Raw genomic sequence first — 20,430 nt, 5'->3', positions numbered from 1 at the left:
CCGGGGTCACTTGAACTCCGACGTTCTCCTCAGGCCCCCACCCGTTCGCTTCGGGGCTGCTGCCTAAGCTCCGTCTTCCTGCGCAGCCCGCTTCCCCGCGCACGGCGGGTGCCAGGAGCGGAAAGGCGCCCGTCTCCAGGGGCCCTCGTGGCCCCGGGCCCCTCGGCCCCAGGCAGAAGGCGCAGGGGCGCCGGAAGATGCTGCGGGGGGCGTGGCGCGGCGCGGCGGCTCGGGGGCGGGCCGCCGCGCGGGTAGGCGGGGCGGGGCGGGGCGGGGCGCGGCGCAGCGGGCGCGAGAGGCTCGGCGCTGCCTCTGCCCAGTGGCGGCCAGAGGTGTCGCGCGCCGCAGCTTCAGCACCGGCAGGCGGAGCAGCGGCCGCGCGAGGCAGCTCGGCGGCATCCGTGCGGCGGCGGCGGCGGCGGCGGCGGCGGCGGCAGCAGCATGGCCGAGCCAGTGGCGGTGGCGGCGGCGGCGCCCCTGTCTCCCCCCGGACCGGAGGGCGAGCAGGGCCACGTCCGCTTCGCCCGCAAAGGCGCCCTTCGCCAGAAGAACGTGCACGAGGTCAAGAACCACAAGTTCACCGCCCGCTTCTTCAAGCAGCCCACCTTCTGCAGCCACTGCACCGACTTCATCTGGTGAGGTGCCCGCCTTCGGGGGGGGACCCTCGCCCGCTCGCCCCCGCCTCCAGCGCCCTCCCTGCTCTCGGCTCGCCCGCCTCCGGCGCCCCCGCGGCCGGCGGGCTTCAGCGCCAGCCTCCCTGCCGTCGCCTTTGGCTCGTGGCTCAGCGCCCCCCCCCGTGCCCATCCTGGTCCACTGCCTGTGCGACGCGCGCTTGGCACTTGCCCGCCGGGGGGCACGGCGGTCCCCCTCCCCCCGCACGGGAGAGCGGGCGACTCTCGCCGCCCGCTGCTGAAACCAGCTGTCTGGGCCCCTCCGCACCATCGCCCCCTCCCCGAGCTCTTTCCTGCCTTCCCCATTTGCCGCCTTAGCCCGGCAAGGCTTTCCCCAATCTGGAGCCCTCCGAGCATGACGGGCTGCATGTTCCATTGTCTTGTGCGGGCTGGCTGGGTTGAAGGGAGGGCTCGATCTGGACGGGGGCACCCTCCTGTTTACAGCATGCCCCACTTCTGTGCCCCTACAACTTTTTCCGAGGCATCAGGGAGGGGTCCCAGGCTTCGCATGGCCTGGGTGAGTAAATCAGAATGGCTGCATTCCCATAACATACAATGGCCAAGCTAACATACCACCTTGTGGCTGAGCATGTTGGCCAAGTTCACCCAATGTGTTACAGCAATGGTTGGATTCCCATAACTCAGATCCATTTGATTCTCCTGTAGTCTCTTGCGCCAGCCTAACTGCTTCCATGTGGGGAAATGGCCCTAAGGCCCTCTCCATGCATGATTCCCCCCACAGAGGGCTTTGCTCCCTTCGGAGAGAGGCCTCTTGGGTGAAGGCCAGGGAGGGAATTGCCTGCCTAATTCAGGACTGGACACTCCCACCCACGGGGTCAGCTTCCCCATCAGTATGGACACCACAAGCATCCACACCAAGTGTCTCTCCACTCCCTGTGGCCTCCCTTCCCTTTACTGTGTGCCCAGAAGCTGAGAACTGATCGCCTCCCTTTCTTGCCTCCCCACTGCAGTGCCCCTTCCTGGTGTGCAAAGGGGGTCTTTCTCCCACTGTATTTCGCTTGGTTCAGGATTTGCCACCAACCCTACAACAGGGACCTTCTCACATATTGCTGTACCTGCCAGAAACTAACCAATGTTGTGAATGTTGCCCCTCTCCATTCATCCCCAGGAATTAGCCAGACATGGTCTTACCTCACTCTGTCCCTTGCCCTGCAGGATGCAAGGGATTATTTTCACCTGCCTTCCTGGAGGTGGTGAGGATTGCCCCCAGATCATGTATGGGGAGATGAGTGCCGTGCTGATCTTTGGGACCTGCAGAGACAGCAGCCCCCAGACAGAACAGGGATCCTACCCATTGGAGAAAGCTCCATGTGGGGGGCAGGAGCGGGGAGGGAGATAAATTTTTGTGTCATTAGATGCAAGAGATAAACATAGTAAGAACATCTGTTCTTTAACCCTGCGCAGAATTCCCTTAGCTTCTCCTGCAATTTGGGAAATAAGGAAATGTGAAAACGACTCCTTTTTTCCTTTTAGCGGGGGGTCTCCACAGCATGTAATAAATAAGCAGAGCAGAAATTCAGCACAGGATTTCTTGGCCAGTACAGGATATGTAAGCCATGATCAGTGATCCAGCACCCAAATGTTGGTTTAAAAGATAAGCAGTGCCATGCTGGACCAAGCTGAAGTCCTCTAAGTTCCTCCTTGTCCGCAAGATAACGGGATGGGGCCTACAACAGGTGTCTTTGCAGTCCCAGAGTTGCCTAAGATCTGTCTCCCATCAGTTCCTGCTCTGGAGGAAACAAAGGATGTCACCCTGTTCCTCTTCCCTGCAATGGCCACCCTGCTTGGGGTCCATTTCCAGCTTCCCCCAGCTGGGTACCTTCCAAACTGCTGGACTACAACTGCCATGAGTCTCAGCCAGCTGGGTCAGCAGCCGTGCTGGGTGGAACCCATGCAGCTGTAGTCCAGCACAGCTGCAGGGCACCAGGTTGGGGAACGGTCCCATCATCCAGCACGGCAGTTGCGCTTGGGCCATTCTACTCAGTGCCATTTCCTCTCCTCCAGTCCTATAAGCTCTCTCTCTTCCTCTGCGCCTGCTTTCCCTTTTCTCCTCATTCAGTGAAATGTGTTCTTTGGCTCCTGACTTGTGCTGAGCCCGTTAGAGAGCTGGGGGTGGAAGGACTCACCAGAGACGCAGAAAGTGCAGTGAAGAGGGGCGTCTTTGCACATGGATGGGTTCTAATGCTATGTGCCTTCTTCCTTTGCAGGGGATTTGGAAAACAAGGATTCCAGTGTCAAGGTGAGTTACAAGCTCGAGATGCATGTTGTCTTATCTGCAGGGCCTCTCTAAGGCTTCGCCCAGGAGCCTGTTTGCGTGCAGGCCTCAGGCCCAGAAGTAACCCAGCCCTCTGCTTAGGCATAAAGGCTCCCCTCATTTTAAAAATAAAGGGGGGATTCCAGAAGTGAAGCCTGCATCCCTCCATGTGCCGAGAGCCGCTGTAGCTCTCACGGAGAAAGCCTTTCTGTGTCTCCGCCGCCTTGGTCTTCTCCAGGGTTAACCGGTTCGCTTGTTCAGCCGGGATCCTCTGGCGAGACATTGAGGTCCTCTGGGCCGATGGCACGTTTGGAAAGTCTGAATGGCACCGCAAAGAGACTCCAAGTGAGTTACCCTCTCAGCAGCCCAGCAAGTAGCACTGGCACTCGTCTTGTCTCGGGGTCGGGGGCAAACCTGTTGCCCGTTCTTGATTTGGCCTGTTGCAGGATGAGTGCAGAGGCCCTGTTGAGTTGCTCCCTCACACTCGGGGAGGGACCTTTCAGGAGGGAGAAGAGAGGGAGCACCTTCACCCAGATGGGCCTCGACGAGCAGGGAGGAAGCTCAGAAAGGCAGCCCCCTCCCCCCAGCTGCCTAGCCTCTGAGCAGCAATGGACGGCCCCTCTGTCAGCATCCAGGATGTGGGGGTGGCTGGTGAAGCTGAAGGGGAAGTGGAAGCTGTCTTAATGTGAGACTCGACTGAGATGCTCCCCCCTGCCGCTTCCTTTCTCTTCTGTCAGTCATCTGGGAGGCAGCGGGCGGGCGCAGGCAGACTGCTCCACGGAGTTGTTGTCAGACGGGATTGCTTTTTCAAGAAGCAACGGATGGTTTCCCCTAGTTTGAGAGAGAGAGCCCAGATGGAGGGTCGAAAAAGAAATGGATTGTTTGCCTTGCCGGAAAGGCGTTTTGGGCTTTTAGCTAGTTTGGCCACCACGTGGATGCTCTGCTGGAGAACTCAGCGCTTTCCTGTGCAGGACAGGATGCCACCTGCCTGAGGCGTCCGCTCTTGGGATCACGCAGTACGGACCCATCTTAGATCTTGTTCACATTTCAGATATGAAATGACAGGATTCCTCCCATTTTAATAAAATGCTGGACAGACTTGCAATCTTATTCACTTCTTTTGAGGCTATTTATTTATTTATTTATTTAGCTGCTCTGATTTGTTTGTTTGTAATTTGAATATTTTATCCGGTTAGCCAGTTCTGAAAGCTGTTTGGCTCAGAGGTAAAATATACCGTCGAGGGAAAAATGGTGGAAGGGTTTCCCCCAGTTTTTCTTGTGCAAGTGGTGAAAGGAGCGAGATTTCGTATGACGTGGGTTCTTTGTGATCTGTGAAATTCCCAGGAACATTGTGGCGGGTTCAGACATCATCTTTTTGACTTGTAAGCCTTCTCTCCCTGTATTTACCCAAGGAAATACTATCCATGATGGACTGAATGAAATGCAACAGGTCAAAGAAAGCACAGTGGTTAGTGTCGTAGCACGTGAGTTGGTGCTGTAGCCATTTCACGGAGTTCCTTGAAGGAGACCATAAATGCAGGATTGGTACTTTACAGAAGACTTTCATTTCTAGGATCCCTTTACTTGCAGGATGAAGGAAACTGGAATGCTGTTGCAGTTGGATAGTAAACATCATGGTGCCTTTCCTGTCAGGAGCTCCTCCTCAGGTGCTTTTCATGCTAATGGGGTTCAGATTGTATTGCCCAAGCTACATTAATGCGGCCAAAGCATTTAACAGATGTGTGCACAAAACTGAGTTTCTTCAAAGTGCTAAGTAGCTAGATTTCATGCAGTCCTCAAGGACTTGAAAGGGTCATTACATGGATGGAGCTGAATTCTGAGGATGCTTGAGAGGAAAAGGGATCGAGTCATCTTAAGAACGGAACGGATTCTGCAAGTCTGACATGTATTCTCACATTAGTTACGTGCCCATTTTATTAACAGGAAAGTTAGCACTGCCTCTTCCAACCCTAATTTAGCGCATTCCTGTTTTGAATGAATTTGATTATCTAGCCCCATCAGCGAGAGTGGAAGACGGGTTGTGGGTGGCTTTGGAGTAGAAAGAAAGAACAAAGGGGAACCATTTTCTACTTTCTTGCTGTCAAAATTCCCATTTGGGCAGACAGATCCAAAAGTTAAACATGTGGTGGGAGTAAATAGGCACTGCGCCTAGTCCTGTGTAAGATCCTGGGGAAACGGGGGGGGGGGGGGGCGGATGGGAAGGTCAGGAGGGTGCTGAGGGGTCAGGCATATCCTTCCTACCTGGCAGTTCTCTCCTGCCTCTCCTGTTTTTCTCCAGCTAAGCCACCTTCTCTCTCCAGTCCTGCCTTGAGGCGGAATGAGCAGCTGTTCAGAAGCCTGATGCGGGGGGGGGGGCAGCAGGCAGATGTAACAGCCTATAGCGGTGGAGATTTTTTGTGCTGCCTGGTCTGCTCTCCCTCCCCCCTCCCCAAATAATCATTTGTCTCAGGGTACAAGTGAGAGTGGTCCCAAATGCTGCATTTTCTGCCGTGGTGTCAAAGTAAGGTTCTATTCACCTCTGGCTGGTAGCTCTCTGTGTGTGTGTGAGCGTGCAGGTGTGTGTATGTGCGCACGCGCACACAGTCAGATGGGATCTTGCCTTTGCCTCTAGCAGTTGACTGTCTCCAGCAGGCCAGGGGGAGTCCCTCTTTTGACAAGGCCGCTCCTCTCCTTATTCTGCCAACCCATTGAGTCAGGCCCTCTTATGAAAAATGCGGCACGTGAAGGCCTGGGCCCGTTTGCAGCGCAGAAGAGGGTCCACAGCATCTCCCATTCAGACCGTGTTTGGCCAGCAGGTCCACCCTGAACCAGCCTCAGAGAGAGAGTCGGTGGGAAGAGACCCCGGGGGGTCATGGCCTGTCTTGGTAGGAGCAGTTTCTGATGGACAGCAGTGGGTGGGCTGGCGCTGTGCATCGAACGTGCACCTCAAGAGCGCCTTTGCTTCATAAAGAGCAGGGCTGCAGGCTTGGAGGACATGGCAGTACTTATTAGGAGGGTAGAAAAAAATAATCACAGATGAAGCTCTTGGTCGCACCTTTGGGATTTGCAATGTAAAAAGATAATGCTTGAGGTGCTCCCTAAGGATCTGATGGCCCTGGAACTCGGAATGTTAAAAATAGAGATCAGACCTGGTTTCCAGCGTTTGGGATGCTTATCCCAAGGCCGCAAAATAAAACAACCCTCTCCAGTTTTTGTATCTCCATAGTCTTTGTGCTGCCACCTCAGAACATGGAGGTTTAGTTCCAGGCCCGTGACAACTCTTGACGCTCCTTTGGGCCCTGTACCCCGGCTTAGAAACCTGCTTCCCCCCACCTCTGCAGCTTTAAGCAGGGCTCTCCAGCACGCTCTTAGGAGGGAGACTGGGAGGGGTTCTGGGGTGGGAAACCTTCCTGGGGCAGACCTCCTCCTTGGCATCTCTCAGGATCTGCCTCCCAGATGTCTCGATTGGGGTGGGGGGCAGGGAACATTTTTGCTGTTGGGATGGTGGTGGGGGGAGGCCATGTGGCTCTGGGCCTCCCTCCCCCAGTTTTCTTTCTTTCCAGTGGTTTTCTCTGGAAGAGGTAGAAGGTACTTTGGGGACAGCAGGACTTAGAAGCCATGTTGACTCTACACTCCAGGTGTCTCTCACTGGGGCGTTCCTCTGCTGTTTGACCTCAACGCTCACAGGACAGGGAATTCCCAAGCCCTGAACTTCTTGGGGGCCATTTCAGTGCTAGCACAATCCCAGAGGTTACCAGTGATGGGAAATCGGGGCTCACGGGGTTCCAGATGTCTTTCTTTCTTAACATTCCTTTGGCCAGAGGTTGTGGAGCATTCATGATCTGCCATAAACTAAAATTGATAGGCATTCAATTAGGCATTGATCTGAAACTAAAGCATGTTGCTGCCGGCTTCTTCGCTGAGGCGTCTTTTCTTTTTCTGTAGATGCTTAGAACAGCGAAACCCAGACAAAGCGCCAGACTCTTCACATGTATGGGCACATCACGGTGCTTCTCTGTTGCGGGTCTTCCTCAGTTCCCTTTTTTTCAGCTGCTCTGCTGTGCCCTGTAGTAGAAGCTTCTGTGCGCCTGAGAACTTCCTGCCCATTCCTTGGCCATTAAACTGACCGAGGCAGAAGGTTGGGCTGGTGGCGGCTTTTCATTGCCTGTTCAGAATCTCGTATGCATCCCATGACGTCACAGCAGTGATTCAACCAATCATTGCCTCCTGATCCTGAACACATTCTCTGCCTCTGGACTATTTCTTACTTTAAAACTGTTTTTCCCTTGTTTGGGTGAGCAAATCATACATGTCTTTCCAACTGTCAGTTCCTTGGTCTCTTTTCAGGATAAGTCAAGGCACTTAAATCCACATTTTAGAGCTACTGTGTTAAGGCTGCAGGGTGGGTGTGCACCAAGGCGTGCTTGATTTGAGGGTGAGGGTCGATCAGGGCATTTTTCGGCAGCAATAAGTGGGCTTGTAGGTCAAAGTTTAGCAAGGGAAGGTGTACTCTAATGGGTTTGCGGAGAAACAACGGCTCTCTTCACAGATGCTTAACCTGGGTACTGTCATATCCATTTTTAAGGTTCATACCATACACTGAGCTATGCAGTAACCAGATAAGCTGGGTTAACACAACGTGCTAAACAGTAACAAGACTAACTAAAGTTAAAAATAGCCAAGCTTGGTATGCTGCGTGAATGCATCTGCTAGATCTTCTCCTGACCTGGCTTAATATGTTTTGTGAACCTAGCCAGGATGTGGAAGTTTGTGCTGAAAGCTGTGGTTAACAGAGGAGATACGGGCCCTCTAGGTTGCCAAATTATTATTCCTGCCTGCTGGCTGCAGAGATGGGAGGGAGGCAGACCTCTTGCACAGGAAAGACAGGCATATTCTTGGAAGAGGGGACATGTTTTCATGTGCCTTCCATCTTCCAGGCCAGATGTGTTGGCTGGGTTTATACATCACATTCAGCTGTAGTTTGCTGATGCCACCATTCACATATAATAAGAAACCATTAGTCATAGTTTAGAAGCTACAGTGGCTGGGTTCACACAAAATACTAAACCAAAAGCAAATATGCCTCCGTTTGGTTTATTATGATTCATAAAACTAGCCATTGTGAAGATCATGGGCGTCCTGTGCTTGCCTCAGTGTCAGTTGTGGGCTGTGAACCCAAGAAGAGAGCTCTGACTTCTCGTCCTGAAGGAAGGTCCTCTGGTATGTTCCTCAGCAGGATGGGAGATCAACCTCTCCCCTGAAACGAGCAGCGTTGGGATAGTAGGCAAGAAGGGAGCTTTTGCCGTTCCAAGAAAGAACTGCAATTGAACAGTGCTTTCCTCCTCTACTGCAGAGATCCACTCTGATCTCTCTCCAAGACTGGGATCTAAGCATTCGTGGTAATTTTCCTTAATAGAGGAAGGTGATCAGTTTTTTACAGAGGAGGAGGAAGTGAGTGGGACCGTGCAGCCTTTGGGCTATTTCTTCTTTCTTGGAACTGCAAGGGGAACTAAGGCTCTCTGGTGGAGAACTCACAGCACTTAATTCTGAGAGGTCCTTGGAGAAACACACAAGAGCCAAACTGGCATAACCCTCTACAAGTATGTAGCACAGTGGTGTCATAACCAGAGTCTAAAGTTACAGCCAAAATAAGTGATGATCTGAGCTATGTCTCGGGTCCAGGGAGTTTCTGTTCTTGTGGAGATAACTGAGTCACTGAGGAGCCAAACTGAAAGTCCCAGCCAGACTGAGGCCAATCTTGGATGGAACGATGGCAGATCACCATGGAAAATGACTAGCATTCCAGGATCAGGGTCAGCCACAGGCCACAGAGTACTGAGGTGTATGGAAGACAGCATGTGGGTTCTTGAACTGGATTTGGGCAGTGAGATTCTGTGGAGAGTAGGAAAGCCATTCATCCAAAGCCCAAAGTCTGTCTTTGCGGCAGCCTTTGCGAGACCCAAGGCTTGTCCTGGTCGCTACAAGTCATGAGGACCCCATAGGCTGCCTAAGAGGAGGAGACACATGATCTGAGGATCTTGCCATTACAACTCTTTCTTCCTCTGTTCTGTAGCTCAAGTGAATTCTTGTGCAGAGCGCCAGGCGTAGACTACAGGGAGACCCCTGGGATAGAGGTTGAGTAGCTATTTAGACTTAAGCGATGTGTCATTCCTTTTCTAACATCTTAATTAATTGTCCTGAAAAGCACCAGATCCTGATGTGAGGCTAAAAGAAATCCTCAATGAACCTAGTCTACTAGCTAGTTAGTTCTCCGAATGCTCATTTTGTTGGGTCTTGGCAGTTTGACAGCCATATCTTTGCTAATATGCAACGTGTTCAGTTTTTGACACAGTTGGTTTCCAGGGGGGGAGGAAATCCACCCAAACAGTTCTCTTTGGCAAGATCCTCTCCCGCCCACCATGAATGAGGCAGGATTTTTCATGTAGCACAGCTCCATGGGCAGGAAGAGGACAGCTGCTCTGCTGTTTCTTGGGACTGAGGGGACATCACAGTTAGGTCCAGGGTGCTCAGCTGAGTGCCAGCAGTGCCTGGGTTCATTCAACAGGTTCTGCCCAAACAAATGAATCAGGGTTAAAGCGATGGCTTACTTCACCCAACTTGCCAAGACCTTGGCTGGGGTCCCCTAGCACTTTGGCTGCAGTTTGTTGTGGGAACCCAGCCAATAAATTCAGGCTTTGGCTTTATCTGAGGTTGGTGCTGTCATATCACCACCATCATCATCATCAAAATGTATATGCCACCTGACTCCCAGCAACTCTGGGCTATTTACAAATCGTTAAAAACATTTAAAAACAACAACAAAGAATAAAGATGGCAGAAATGACTGAAACAGATCAGAGCAAAGAAGAAAAGTGGGCTTCCGTCACCCTCGCCAAAGACCTAGGCAAAGAGCCATGGCTTCAAGACCCTTCGAAACACCGGTAGGGTGGGGCCGTTTGAACCTTGGGGGAACCTCATTCCAGAGGGAATCCATGGCCAAGGATTCCCTAAAGCACCTGGGCCAGTAGTTGGCCCTTGTACCTGTTAGCTCAATTGCCTCTTGGAAACTACCTCACTTTGCGTGTCCTAATTAATTGACACGAAAAGCCGCAGCTGCCCTAATTTCACCTCTCTCGGCGTTTGAGTTATCGCTCTCCGTGGGCTCTGCTCCTGAGCCACCTGGCCCCACCCACGTTCTGCAATATCCGAGCATCGCTCATTGCTTGCCGTGTGCGTCCCGCAGTAAGCCCGTGGCTCTCTCCAGTGAGTTTGGGGTCACTGCAGTTACACAGTGCTGATCTTCCTTCAAGCATGGGCCAAAATAGGGGTGGGATGGTGTCCAACCTTCAAGCCTTTCTTCCCAAGGCCAGACTTCCCTTTTGATGGGAAGGCCCCAGAGGCCCCCAGCATAGCATATGCCTCTTTAGCAGCTGCATCACGTTGTTGGCTCACGTTTAACTTGTGCTGGGCAAGGACACCCAGACCCCTTTCACGTGGACTACTGCCAAACCAGCTCGCTCCCATCCCAGACTTGCCTTATATTTTTCCTATCCAGATTTCACCGTCACATTTCTCGCTGCTCAGTTCCATCCCATTCGTTTCAGCCGCTGCTCACGTCTGCCTAGCTTTTCCTGAACCTTTCCTCTTCCATCGCAAGTATTAGCCTCCCCTCCCTGTTTCTCAGAGATTCTTGAGTGTGGTCCGGCAGTGCCTCTTCTCTTGGTAGCCGAGGATGGGATCCATCCGGCCTTGCAGAGCTGAATGTGTTTAAGCGCTCTCTTTCCTGGTCTTTCCCGAGCTGCGCTTCTCTCCTTCCCTCAGTGGCCTAAGAATGGCCAGCTAGGGACCTGTTTCTTTTCTGGGAGAAGGTGGGTGCAAAATAGGAGTTACGGAGTTCTTCCTCCTCATTGTTATCCATTCAGGATTCACCAGGGGCATCCCTGTGTGTGTGTGTGTGTGTGTGTGTGTGTGTTGAGAAAGTCAAGATTGTGGTCAGAACTGCATGACTGGAGCCGTGCCCCTCTTTAGTGCCGTGTGATGCGCCTAACAAAGATGCGGGGCTTTGATTACCCAGCCGCAATGGCCACCTTGCCCTCTCTACCCACCAGCCGATGCTGCTGCGATTCCACACTTTCTCCTTGCAGGGCTCCCACACCTTTTCGGCTTTTTGGTTTGTTTGTGACGTACTCGAGACCCCCTTGTTATTGCTTTCGGCGCCTCTCCCAAACCTCAGCTCATTCTGAACTTTAATCTAACACTTTTCCCACAGTTTCTGGAGACCGCCTTGATTATGCTTTTTCCTTCATTTCCCGAATGTGTCTCTCTGTGTATCTGCCATGGCTTCTTTAGACGTTTCCCATTCTTCATTTTGCCTTCACTGTCTCGTTTCATAGAACTTCCTGTCCTTACTGGACCCGACTTGCCCTCCCTGAGAGTTCATTAGAATCCACTCTTCCGAAGCCCCTTATACAGGTCTGACCCTTCTCAGTTCCTTCTCCCCGGACATCACCAATTCAAGGACAGCATGGTCATCTCCCCCAGGTACTGTCTTCTTTCCTATTTGGACTGAAGGATCTCCTGTTGGTAGCTTTAGGAGACCTGTTGCAAGCTGGTTTAGACTGGGTCAGGGATGGTTCAGCTTATTCAGATGTAGACTGCCTGAGGACTCCAGGCTGCAGCCTCTGAATGCTTTTTTCTGGCCTAAAAGCCCCTCCAACCATGGGTGCACGTGCCACACAAATGTTAAAAGGGGTAGTACTTCAATTATGCGGTTGGGCCGCCATCTTGACTTTTTGATGCCCCCTGTGGAAGCCCCTGCTGGCTTGCAAGGCGGATCTGCTCCTTGCCCTGCGGCCCATAGTTTCCAGTGGGCTGCGGGGATATAATTCTGTTTGTGGCATTTTTCCATCTGAAATGAAACCCCTTTTCTTCTGCAGTCCACAAGTGGGGCACACTAACAAAAGGTGGAGGGCATGGTTGGTTAAGTTTATAGATTGACTACCAGTAATACAGCTATGCTTTTCAAATGAGATTGAACATTATAGAATGTACATTTATGTTTAGCATAACTGGTTTCTAGTCCACCAGTGGAAATCTTTGCAGCTGGAGTTTAAGTCAGATTCCTTGAATGAATTGAAAGAAAGGGGGAAAATCAGATTTTTTTTTCCTGATATCAAAGACATTGATTTGATTTGCACATCACAAGCTGTACCATGGTTTTATGGCTTTGGCTTAGCATGATGTGGAAACCTGCCCGATGACTTATTGAACAAAGTGTAGTTAAAAAGTTTGATTTAGTATCACACATGAAAATGCTTGGTATTGTAGCCAGTGGCACCGAAATCTTGGCTTATTAAATCTCATTGTGCATTTAACAAGCTCCATTTCATCTACATGTGGTGGGTTCATTTCTCTGTTTTGGTTTCTCCTCACATCAATGGAGAAACAAGTAACACAGACTGGATATGCCCAACCACAGTTACTTTGTGTTGTGTCCAAACAAGCCAAGTTTTGTAAGCCCATCACAAATTCTGGCTTAGGACTGGGAATGGCAAAAGCAAAGTTGGAGCAAATGGGCATCAGTGGATGGTGTCAACTCCTGCAAGATGGGCAGGCTCAGGAAATAAGAACCAGCTGGATTTCTGGAAAGATCTTTATTGCTAGGAGGGTCATGCAATAGGATCTCGAAAGCCTGCTCAGACAGTTATCCAGATCAACTTAGACCTAGCGACATTAAGGCAGAATTCCTCTGAGTCTCTTCCTCCCTCCCCTGGGCTGATGTGTCTCTTTTGGAACAGCCCTGTTCCTTCCTCCACCTTCCCAGGGTCTGTTAGATATTCTACCACAGCAACTGAAGAAGTTACTGTATGTGTGTATGGAGACATGTCTCCTTCAAAGAAGGAAGGTTTATTCTTTTGAGAGAGTAGGTCAGATCCAAGTTCTAGCGTATTAGCATCGTTTTCCATGGGATGGGATGGGATGGGATGGGATGGGATGGGATGGGATGAGATGACTTGGCCCTTCTGGTTGCATCAAGCAGACTGCAACAAGCTTATCATTTAGGAGACAAATTCTCCTGTAGCTCCTTCATTTGAGCTGTTTTTAGAAACTTAGAAACCTTCCAAACTTGGCCCTCGTTGCAAATGGGTCAGCCTGTTGCTTCTTTCCTTCCCTGCATTGAATCGCTGTTGATCACTTGGACCTGCTGCACTTTTGAAAAAAAACTGTATCCTCAGAGGAAGAGCAGCATTGCCCCTTAAAGGAGTGCAGTTAAAATACACCGTGTGGCAGATGCTACTATATGCTATCCACAATAGATCTATTAGTTTTCATGGTGCTCCCAGATGTCTTACTTTAAATGTTTAAAGCCTTTTTAAAGCTTTTAAAATGTTCAGAGTTACAATAATTTGCTTGGGGAACTGCCCCTTGTATGTTTCTGGTTGGTATTAATACTCAGTTTCCCAGAACATTAGCAAGCACTGAGCAGAATTTCCCCATGAAGATTTTATAAGTGTAGACTCAGGCTGGAAAGCCATTTTGTTATCATGAAGGCACCACTGAACTCAGCAGTAGGGATGGTCCAATGTGTCCCCGGGCTCTCTTTGGGCTGCCCCCTTTTCTCCACCTTTTTCCCTGGGCCCTGGGCAATTGCAAGTAGGGCACTGCAGCCTAGACCAGGTTCCTCAACCGTGGCGACTTGAAGATGTGTGGACTTCAACTCCCAGAATTCCCCAACCAGCCATGAAAGTTGAAGTCCACACATCTTCAGGTCACCAAGGTTGAGGAACCCTGGCCTAGACTCAGGAGCTTAGCTGTGCTGTGGTGTGCAGGCTTCCTCCTTGACCCAGAAGATGATCTGAGCACAAGGTGCTTTGAATTCCATCAAGGAGGACTACAGAATTACCCACAACATTAGAGAGAAAGGGTGTGTCTGTGCCAAAGCAATATGCAGCTTTGGATGAATTGAAATTCTCCCCTCAATTCTTGCCCTTTAAGGAAATGTTGGTGACTGACTGAAGTGTATTTTGCACAGCCTTCACTCTGAATTGACTTTCAGATAAATATTAGTAAATAATGTCAGTTGAGAAAGTGGGCACATACGCAGTTTTGGATGAATTGAAATACCCCCCTTGATTCCTTTAAGGAAATGATGGTGACTTCTTGAGATGTATTCTGCACAGCCTTCACTCTGAATTGACTTTGACTTTCAGTTACATCAGATAATAAAGTAGTAACCGCATCTGATTGACTGCAGAGCTTCCTGTAATTTGATGTGACTAATTTGGGCACAAGCCCATGAACTGGCAGCTCTTCTGCCCTTCTGTCACCCATGCTTTGAGTGGGAGGCATCCACTTTTGTGCATTGCTCTCTCTCTTCCATTCTAGACACATTGACTCATTTCAAATAACTCGGCTGTGCTGAATGATATCCAATTTTCTTTCTTGGGTCAAAAGCAACACTCGCAGGGGAGGAGAACAAATATTTTAATCCAACTCTGTACAGTTACATAAATGTTCACCTTAAAAATGGGATTTTTGCTTTTTCTACCCATTGTTGCTCAGGCACCTCCCCCCTCCCCCCAACCCATGGTGCCAGTAGCAAGAGCAGAGGGCTTCTGTTGCTGGAGATCTGCAAGCGGTGCCTGGCAGGCTTGGGAGGGTCCTGCTCGAGAGCTGCTCTGCTGCCCCGCGGCATCGCTGGCTTTGGCCATCTGCCCCACCCGGCGCACACTTTGCCCTCCCACCACAATAAAGAAACAGGGACAGGCTTCACCCTCCCACCCCCTTAAAGACAGCAAAAAAGGTCCCTTTTTCAAAATGCTTTACCAGGCCTTTGAAATACTGGGAGTTGAATGGGAGCTTTTGCTACAGCTGAAGGCCCTGCCATGTGGGCGCGTGGAAGATGGGCTTTAGAGGCACCGAGGCCCTCAGTCTGCCACACGAACGCAAACTTAGATGCTTCTTTTCAAATTCCAAATGTGAAATTTTGCAACCAACTCTGAAATGTGGGTTCTTTGAACTTTAGCGACTAAGTCATTTGAGGCTTGACAGGGCATTATGTGTGAAACTCCCAAGCCCATCTTGCTTTTATTCTTTATTGCTATTCCTTCAAGACCAAAATCCCTACTGAGTGTAAAATGTATCACTGGATGTCAAATATTGATGTATTAGAATAGCTGGCACATATTTGACAGTGGCGTTTGCAAGGGAGAATTACATTTTGATCCTTCTGTGGCTGCTCGGATGGCGCAGAGGGTGTCGCAGGAGGGGGCGCTTCCGTCTCACGCCCCCGCCTCCCCCGGGCTCAGCACCAGCTCCAGCAACGGTCTCTTCTGCCTTGAGACCCGGGCTGATGAGCGCGCTGGCTTTGGATTCAGGAAACGCCCAAGTGGGGCTGAAGAGGACTCCTTTGCAGTCTCACTCTTAGAACCAGCTGTGGCCATGTCAGGCACTGCTGTGTTAGAAAGAAGGCCTTTTTGTAAAAGAACTCCCATTTGGGCATAAGAGCTATAAAATCCTGGCATTTATGTTTTGAGCTTTTCTTCAAGAGGCTGGCAAAGAACACACTGGGTAGATACCATCAAAGCAAGATTCTGATTTAAACCTAAGAACATTAAACCAAGTGGCTGTATTACTAGGGAAACTGAATGTGCTCTCCCACAGATTATGGTTTTTTTAATGGTTTTTATTGTTTTTAATGTTTTTTAAATGTTTTTAAAATGTTTTTGGTTATTTTTTTGCATTGTTTTTTGTGTTTTTTACACTGTTCAGAGTCACATATGTGAGATGGGCGGCTATGTAAATTTACCAAATAAAACAATAAAACACTGGAAAGAATGGAGAGAGCTAATCTAGAAAGTCTCTGAAAGTCTGTTGCAACAGAAGAGCATGGAGGGGGGCTTATGTTTTATAGAACTCCTTTATATCTTACTCATATTTTATACTGGGACTAAATTTGTCTAGAGTCTTCAGAAAGGTGATATTTTTGACCACAGGCATCTGGCCTGTCCTAGCATTATGTCCTCCTGGAGGAGACATTTTAAAAATAGCACCTTGATACTTTCCCCTTTTCTCTCTCCTCTCTGATGTCCTAATCTGTGCCTGGAGAGAATCAGAGTTTATCTTCAGGCAATTTCTGTGAAACGAAAACAACCCACCATGATCAATTTGCTGCCCTAAAAATGATGTACGGGAGGAGTGTCCCTGTCCTGGGGTTACCCACTGGAAAAAAGTGAAAAGAGGGGAAAATGTGAGCGGTGGTTGTGAAGCTTCTGCTTTATAGGAGGTCAGTGGGAAGTGCGAACTTCATTCCGGTCTGGATTTGGAGCTATTATCAGAGCAGAGGGTACTGACTGCCCGTTCCCAAACGGGGTCCTAAGAAACACTTTCTCCCTAGTGTACTTCCAGCAGCTTCTTTTTCTAAAGAAGTCTGGTCCAGCAGAGCTGCCAGGGCCTTGAACGAGCTGGACCACTTACGATGCCCCAGAATAGTCCTCCTTGGCCAAAAGAAGAAGCGGCATGGCAGATGCTCTGCGATGGGTGGGTGAGGGATAGACTGTCAGGCCTCTCCTCACTCCTCCTGTGGCTGCTTTGTGTTGGGGAGGAAGAGTCCTTCCTCAGGCAAGGATGGGACGTGGGTCTTGGGCAGACTCCCCTTGGCAGCTCATGGGGGCTGTGCTGATGGACCTCAGGATTACAAGGTTGCACAAAGAGGTTGGTTGGAGCTGTTTCACAAGCCCAGGATGTGCTCAGCTCGCAGGTGGGAATGAGATGGCAGGAGAAGAGGCCCATGGAGGGAGCCCCCTCCCACTGGCACCCCTATCCCAAGGCCTTATCCTCCTCAAGGGAGCCTGTTACGAAGGGCGGTTGAACCTAAGACCTAGCAACTGCATTCCACATGGCACATTGAAATTGGTTACTGACTGAGCTATTTTTTCATTTTGTACAATCTATTGAATTGTAAACTAATCAAGCCCCCTGGTTGGGACAACTTGTTAAGCAACCAAACAAAGGAAAGCTAAGCAAAGTTGTGCTCTGTGAATGCAAATGCTAAGCCTGCTGTATGAACACAACTCATGAAAACCACAGAAATCCAGCTGATGGCATGTCAGAAAAGTGACAGTAGAAGGAGGGAATTAGCTGGGACTTTAAGCTAGCAAGCTCATGCTGAAGAACTGGGAGAGGCCACCACCATGAGGGCGAAGCCTTATGTCTGAGCAGGACAAAGAAACCTGAAAAGTGGGTGACTGTTGAGGTCAGACCTGGCCCCAGTCTTCCTCAGTTGTAGGGCATGGTCTGGAGGGGCTTCTCCTTGCATTTGTGGGAATGCCAGAAGAATGGTCTGTTTTACTTTGGTCTTGTCTGTATTACACAAAGAGCTTCACTGATCCACTGCAGACCCCCTTGCTGAGCAAAGGGAAGTTGGAAGTTTTTATGGCTGTGCAGTTTGGAAGTGGGGTTCAGGCGCCGTTCTCCCTTGTGTGTATTGCTTTAACACTGTGCTGATGGAATGGCTGAACAGAATGACCAAGAGGCAAAGGAACTCAAGCTTTGGACTTTGAGAAGAGAAAGGGGCAGTAACAGAAACAGAAACTCCATGCAAACATTCTCCAAGCGCAGGTCCACTTGGCTACTCTTGGATGTTCCAGACATGTCCACTTCAAAAGATCTGAGCGTATAGGAATTTCTCTGCAATTTTGTTTTCTCCAAGCTTTTTGTGACACCCGGGTGGCAAGACTTTGCTCCGTTTGAATCCCTGCATGTGAATATTAGGTAGTCTAACCTGGAATCACCTCACCAAATCTACGGTTGCTGGTGACTTTTCATGATCTGGGGGGCAGAGTTGTTGTTAACTGTGGAGCTGTAACTCTAGGCTCCTACTGCTCTTGTGCTAAGCCTGAGGGTGCAGTAATTCATTGGCAGTTTTTGGAGACCACATCCCAAACTTCAATAGTCCATGTAGCTGTGTGCCTTGATTTCCCCTAAAAAGCCTTTGTGGGAAGTGGGCTGGGAGGAGCAAAGGATGAACACAGAGCAGGGATGCAGCGTCCTTCCTTCTCCAGGTTTTCTAAAGCTCAAAGTTGCTTTTCCTTGTGCATGTGGGTGTGGAGGCAAGGGAGCCAGAGATGCAACTGGCTCTGGCTTTTCTGCACAGGGGGAAGCGAAATTTCAGGAAGGTCCTTTTTCTTCAAAGAGCCAGAGAAGCAAATTCCAAGAAGCCCCAGCAGTACCAAAAGTTGGCAGTTTTTCTTAACTTAAACATAGATTGGGAAATTGTTACAAGCAAGGTGATCGTCATATTGACTTTGACTGCTGCCCTCCCGGGGCCGATGGCCAACAGCTTCTTGCCTTTTGTCAAGAAAACAGCATGGATTGTTTGTGAAGCCACCACGGTTCAAGCTTGACTTGAGGGAAACTTGGCGTGACCCTGCCAAGAACAAGCTTTCTTCAGGGTATGCCAGGGATGGAACCTATGGCTCACGCTTGCCCTCTGCCATCAGGATCTCATCTGAGACAGTGTCGGGGGTCACACATCACAATAATATGGTTTCGTTTGTTTTAGCATGTTGGGTGAATCCAATCAGCTGTGGTTTAGTCACTGTTAAGCCAACCAGGGCGGTATTGCTTTTGATTGTGGAGAAGAGGGTTTGGTTCCACCAGAAGTATGGTGCCAAACAGAGCCAGCCACACTTTGTGTGAAAACTGGCTCCTTTTGTCTGCCTTTTTATGCAAGGGAGCTCACTGCTTTCCAAGCCAGATGGCTCAATCTTACGTCAGATATCCTTGATATGTGAATGGGGCAGGGTGCTTTCAATAATGCAAGAGTGGAAACAGACTTGGTGCTCTTTTTCCTCCCTTGGAGATGCTGAGTGTAGCGCCAGAGGTAAACTGACTCTGAGCTCCGTCTGGCTCTTGGGTCTCTCCCTCCTTCTTTCTTTTTCAGAAATTTCTTTCAAGGAAGGGGAGGGGAGGGGAGGGGAGAGGAGGGGAGGTGGTGACTGTCTCCTGTAAATAGGAAGGTTGGGAAGTTCTGTCTTTTTAAAGCCTCACTAAATGTAATGTTCTCCTTGCATTTTTTAAAAAATGAAAAGCAGATTCGAGAGGCTGCATTTGGTAGTCGAAGAAAGGAAGAGGAGAGAGAACAGGCTCATCTTCACCTTTTCCCTTTCAGCTCAAAGTTGCCCGCAGTCCCTTTTCTCTCTTGTCTTTAAATCTGGAAGGTGATCTTGATTGGAAAAGAATGGGGAAAATGTGAAGCCCCCCCCCCAAGTCACGTACCCTGAATTTCATCTTCCCAGGCTGATCTTCTTTAATAGGAGAAGAAGTGCTTCATGTGAGTCTGAGTCTAAGGTTTAGTCTGAGCCTTGGATCCCAGGCAGAAAAGACTTTATTCCCATCCTTAGCAATCGGAGAAATGGCTTTTAAAAAATAGACCTTGATCCTGGGATCATTTCCTGCTTGAGGAGGAAGAGGCGGACAGGAGTCCTGGTTGTGTTGCCGGAGAAGAGGCTCATTCCGAGGCAGGTTCTTCAGCCTTTCCATCGTCCCCAGAACACGGATGCAGCGGCTTTGCTCCCTGCACTCACCTTGCCCAGTTTTGGACCAGGAGCTGCCCTTGGCCTCTGAGAGCAGACCAGGACCTGGACAGAAGAAATCAGGGTGTGTGGGTAGGACTAGGACCAGACTTGAACTGGAATCAACTTACTTAAGTTACAGTGAATCAATTCAATATGGATGAAAGGCTATTCCATAAGTTTTTCATGGTGCCTCACCTTTACCCCGTGAGCCTTTAATTATCCAGTCCAGTCCAGTCCAAGCCCAGTCAGAGGTACCCTCAAACCTTAGGGGTGTCCAAACAGCACTTCACGTATTTGGAGGTACCTCTGACTGGGCGCCTCTGTTGTAAATAAAACATCTGGCTGTGGGCTGCTGTTTGAGGTTGCTGGGGGTGACGGAGAGGGAGAGGGCAGTCTGGGTGGGCTGTCTGCTGAGCCAAAACCCGGTCTTCGGGCCCCCTCCTTCCCGTCTGCTCCCTCCCCTGTCTCCCTCCTCCCTCCTCCCTCATCAATTCGTAGCTGCCCCAGGAAAACAGGCGATCCTGCCGGATGCGCAGAGGGGGTCGGGGGTGCCGCAGTAGAGGATTCCTGCGCTGGGCGGGGGTCGGACTCGCCAGACCCCCGGAGCCCTCCAGCCGGCTGATCCTGCGGTGAGCGGCGTGGTGCATTCCAGAGCACCTGCGGCCACGTGAACCCTGCTGGTGCGAGGAGTGAAGTATTCATTCCACTGCGGGAGGCTCCAGGGGCCCCCGGGGTGGGTTGGCCCTTCCCCGGGACCCTCGTCCCTCTGGGATTTGAAGCGGGTTTCGGCGGAGAGTCGCTGTGGAAGCTGCCTGCGCTGTCTTCCCTGCAATGAGGAATCAGGCAGTGGGGGGGGGATTTTTCTGCCCCCCCTTATGTGACATCTGTGGGTTTTTGGGTCACGTGA

General features: G+C 50.4%; 1 protein-coding gene across 2 annotated transcripts in view; it reads left to right on the top strand.

The window, feature by feature from the left end:
- Positions 1-309: 309 nt before the first annotated feature.
- PRKCB (protein kinase C beta) overlaps positions 310-20,430 on the top strand; it is a 189,151-nt gene continuing 169,030 nt past the window's right edge. Inside the window, exons 1-2 of one of the 2 annotated variants that reach the window (XM_088152166.1) lie at positions 310-635; positions 2,900-2,931. In XM_088152166.1, the coding sequence (XP_088008292.1) occupies positions 442-635; positions 2,900-2,931 (226 nt within the window). In that variant the 5' untranslated portion in view covers positions 310-441. The remainder of the gene's footprint in view (positions 636-2,899; positions 2,932-20,430) is intronic. The other variant, XM_088152161.1, reaches the window with a different exon arrangement.

Source organism: Python bivittatus, unplaced genomic scaffold (genome assembly GCF_059951505.1).
Source record: "Python bivittatus isolate LINGU-HERP-01145 unplaced genomic scaffold, Pbiv_v1 ctg000030_np1212, whole genome shotgun sequence".
Taxonomy (NCBI): Eukaryota; Metazoa; Chordata; class Lepidosauria; order Squamata; family Pythonidae; genus Python; species Python bivittatus.
Note: the sequence above shows the minus strand (reverse complement) of the source record. Positions and strands in the feature narration are given on the sequence as shown.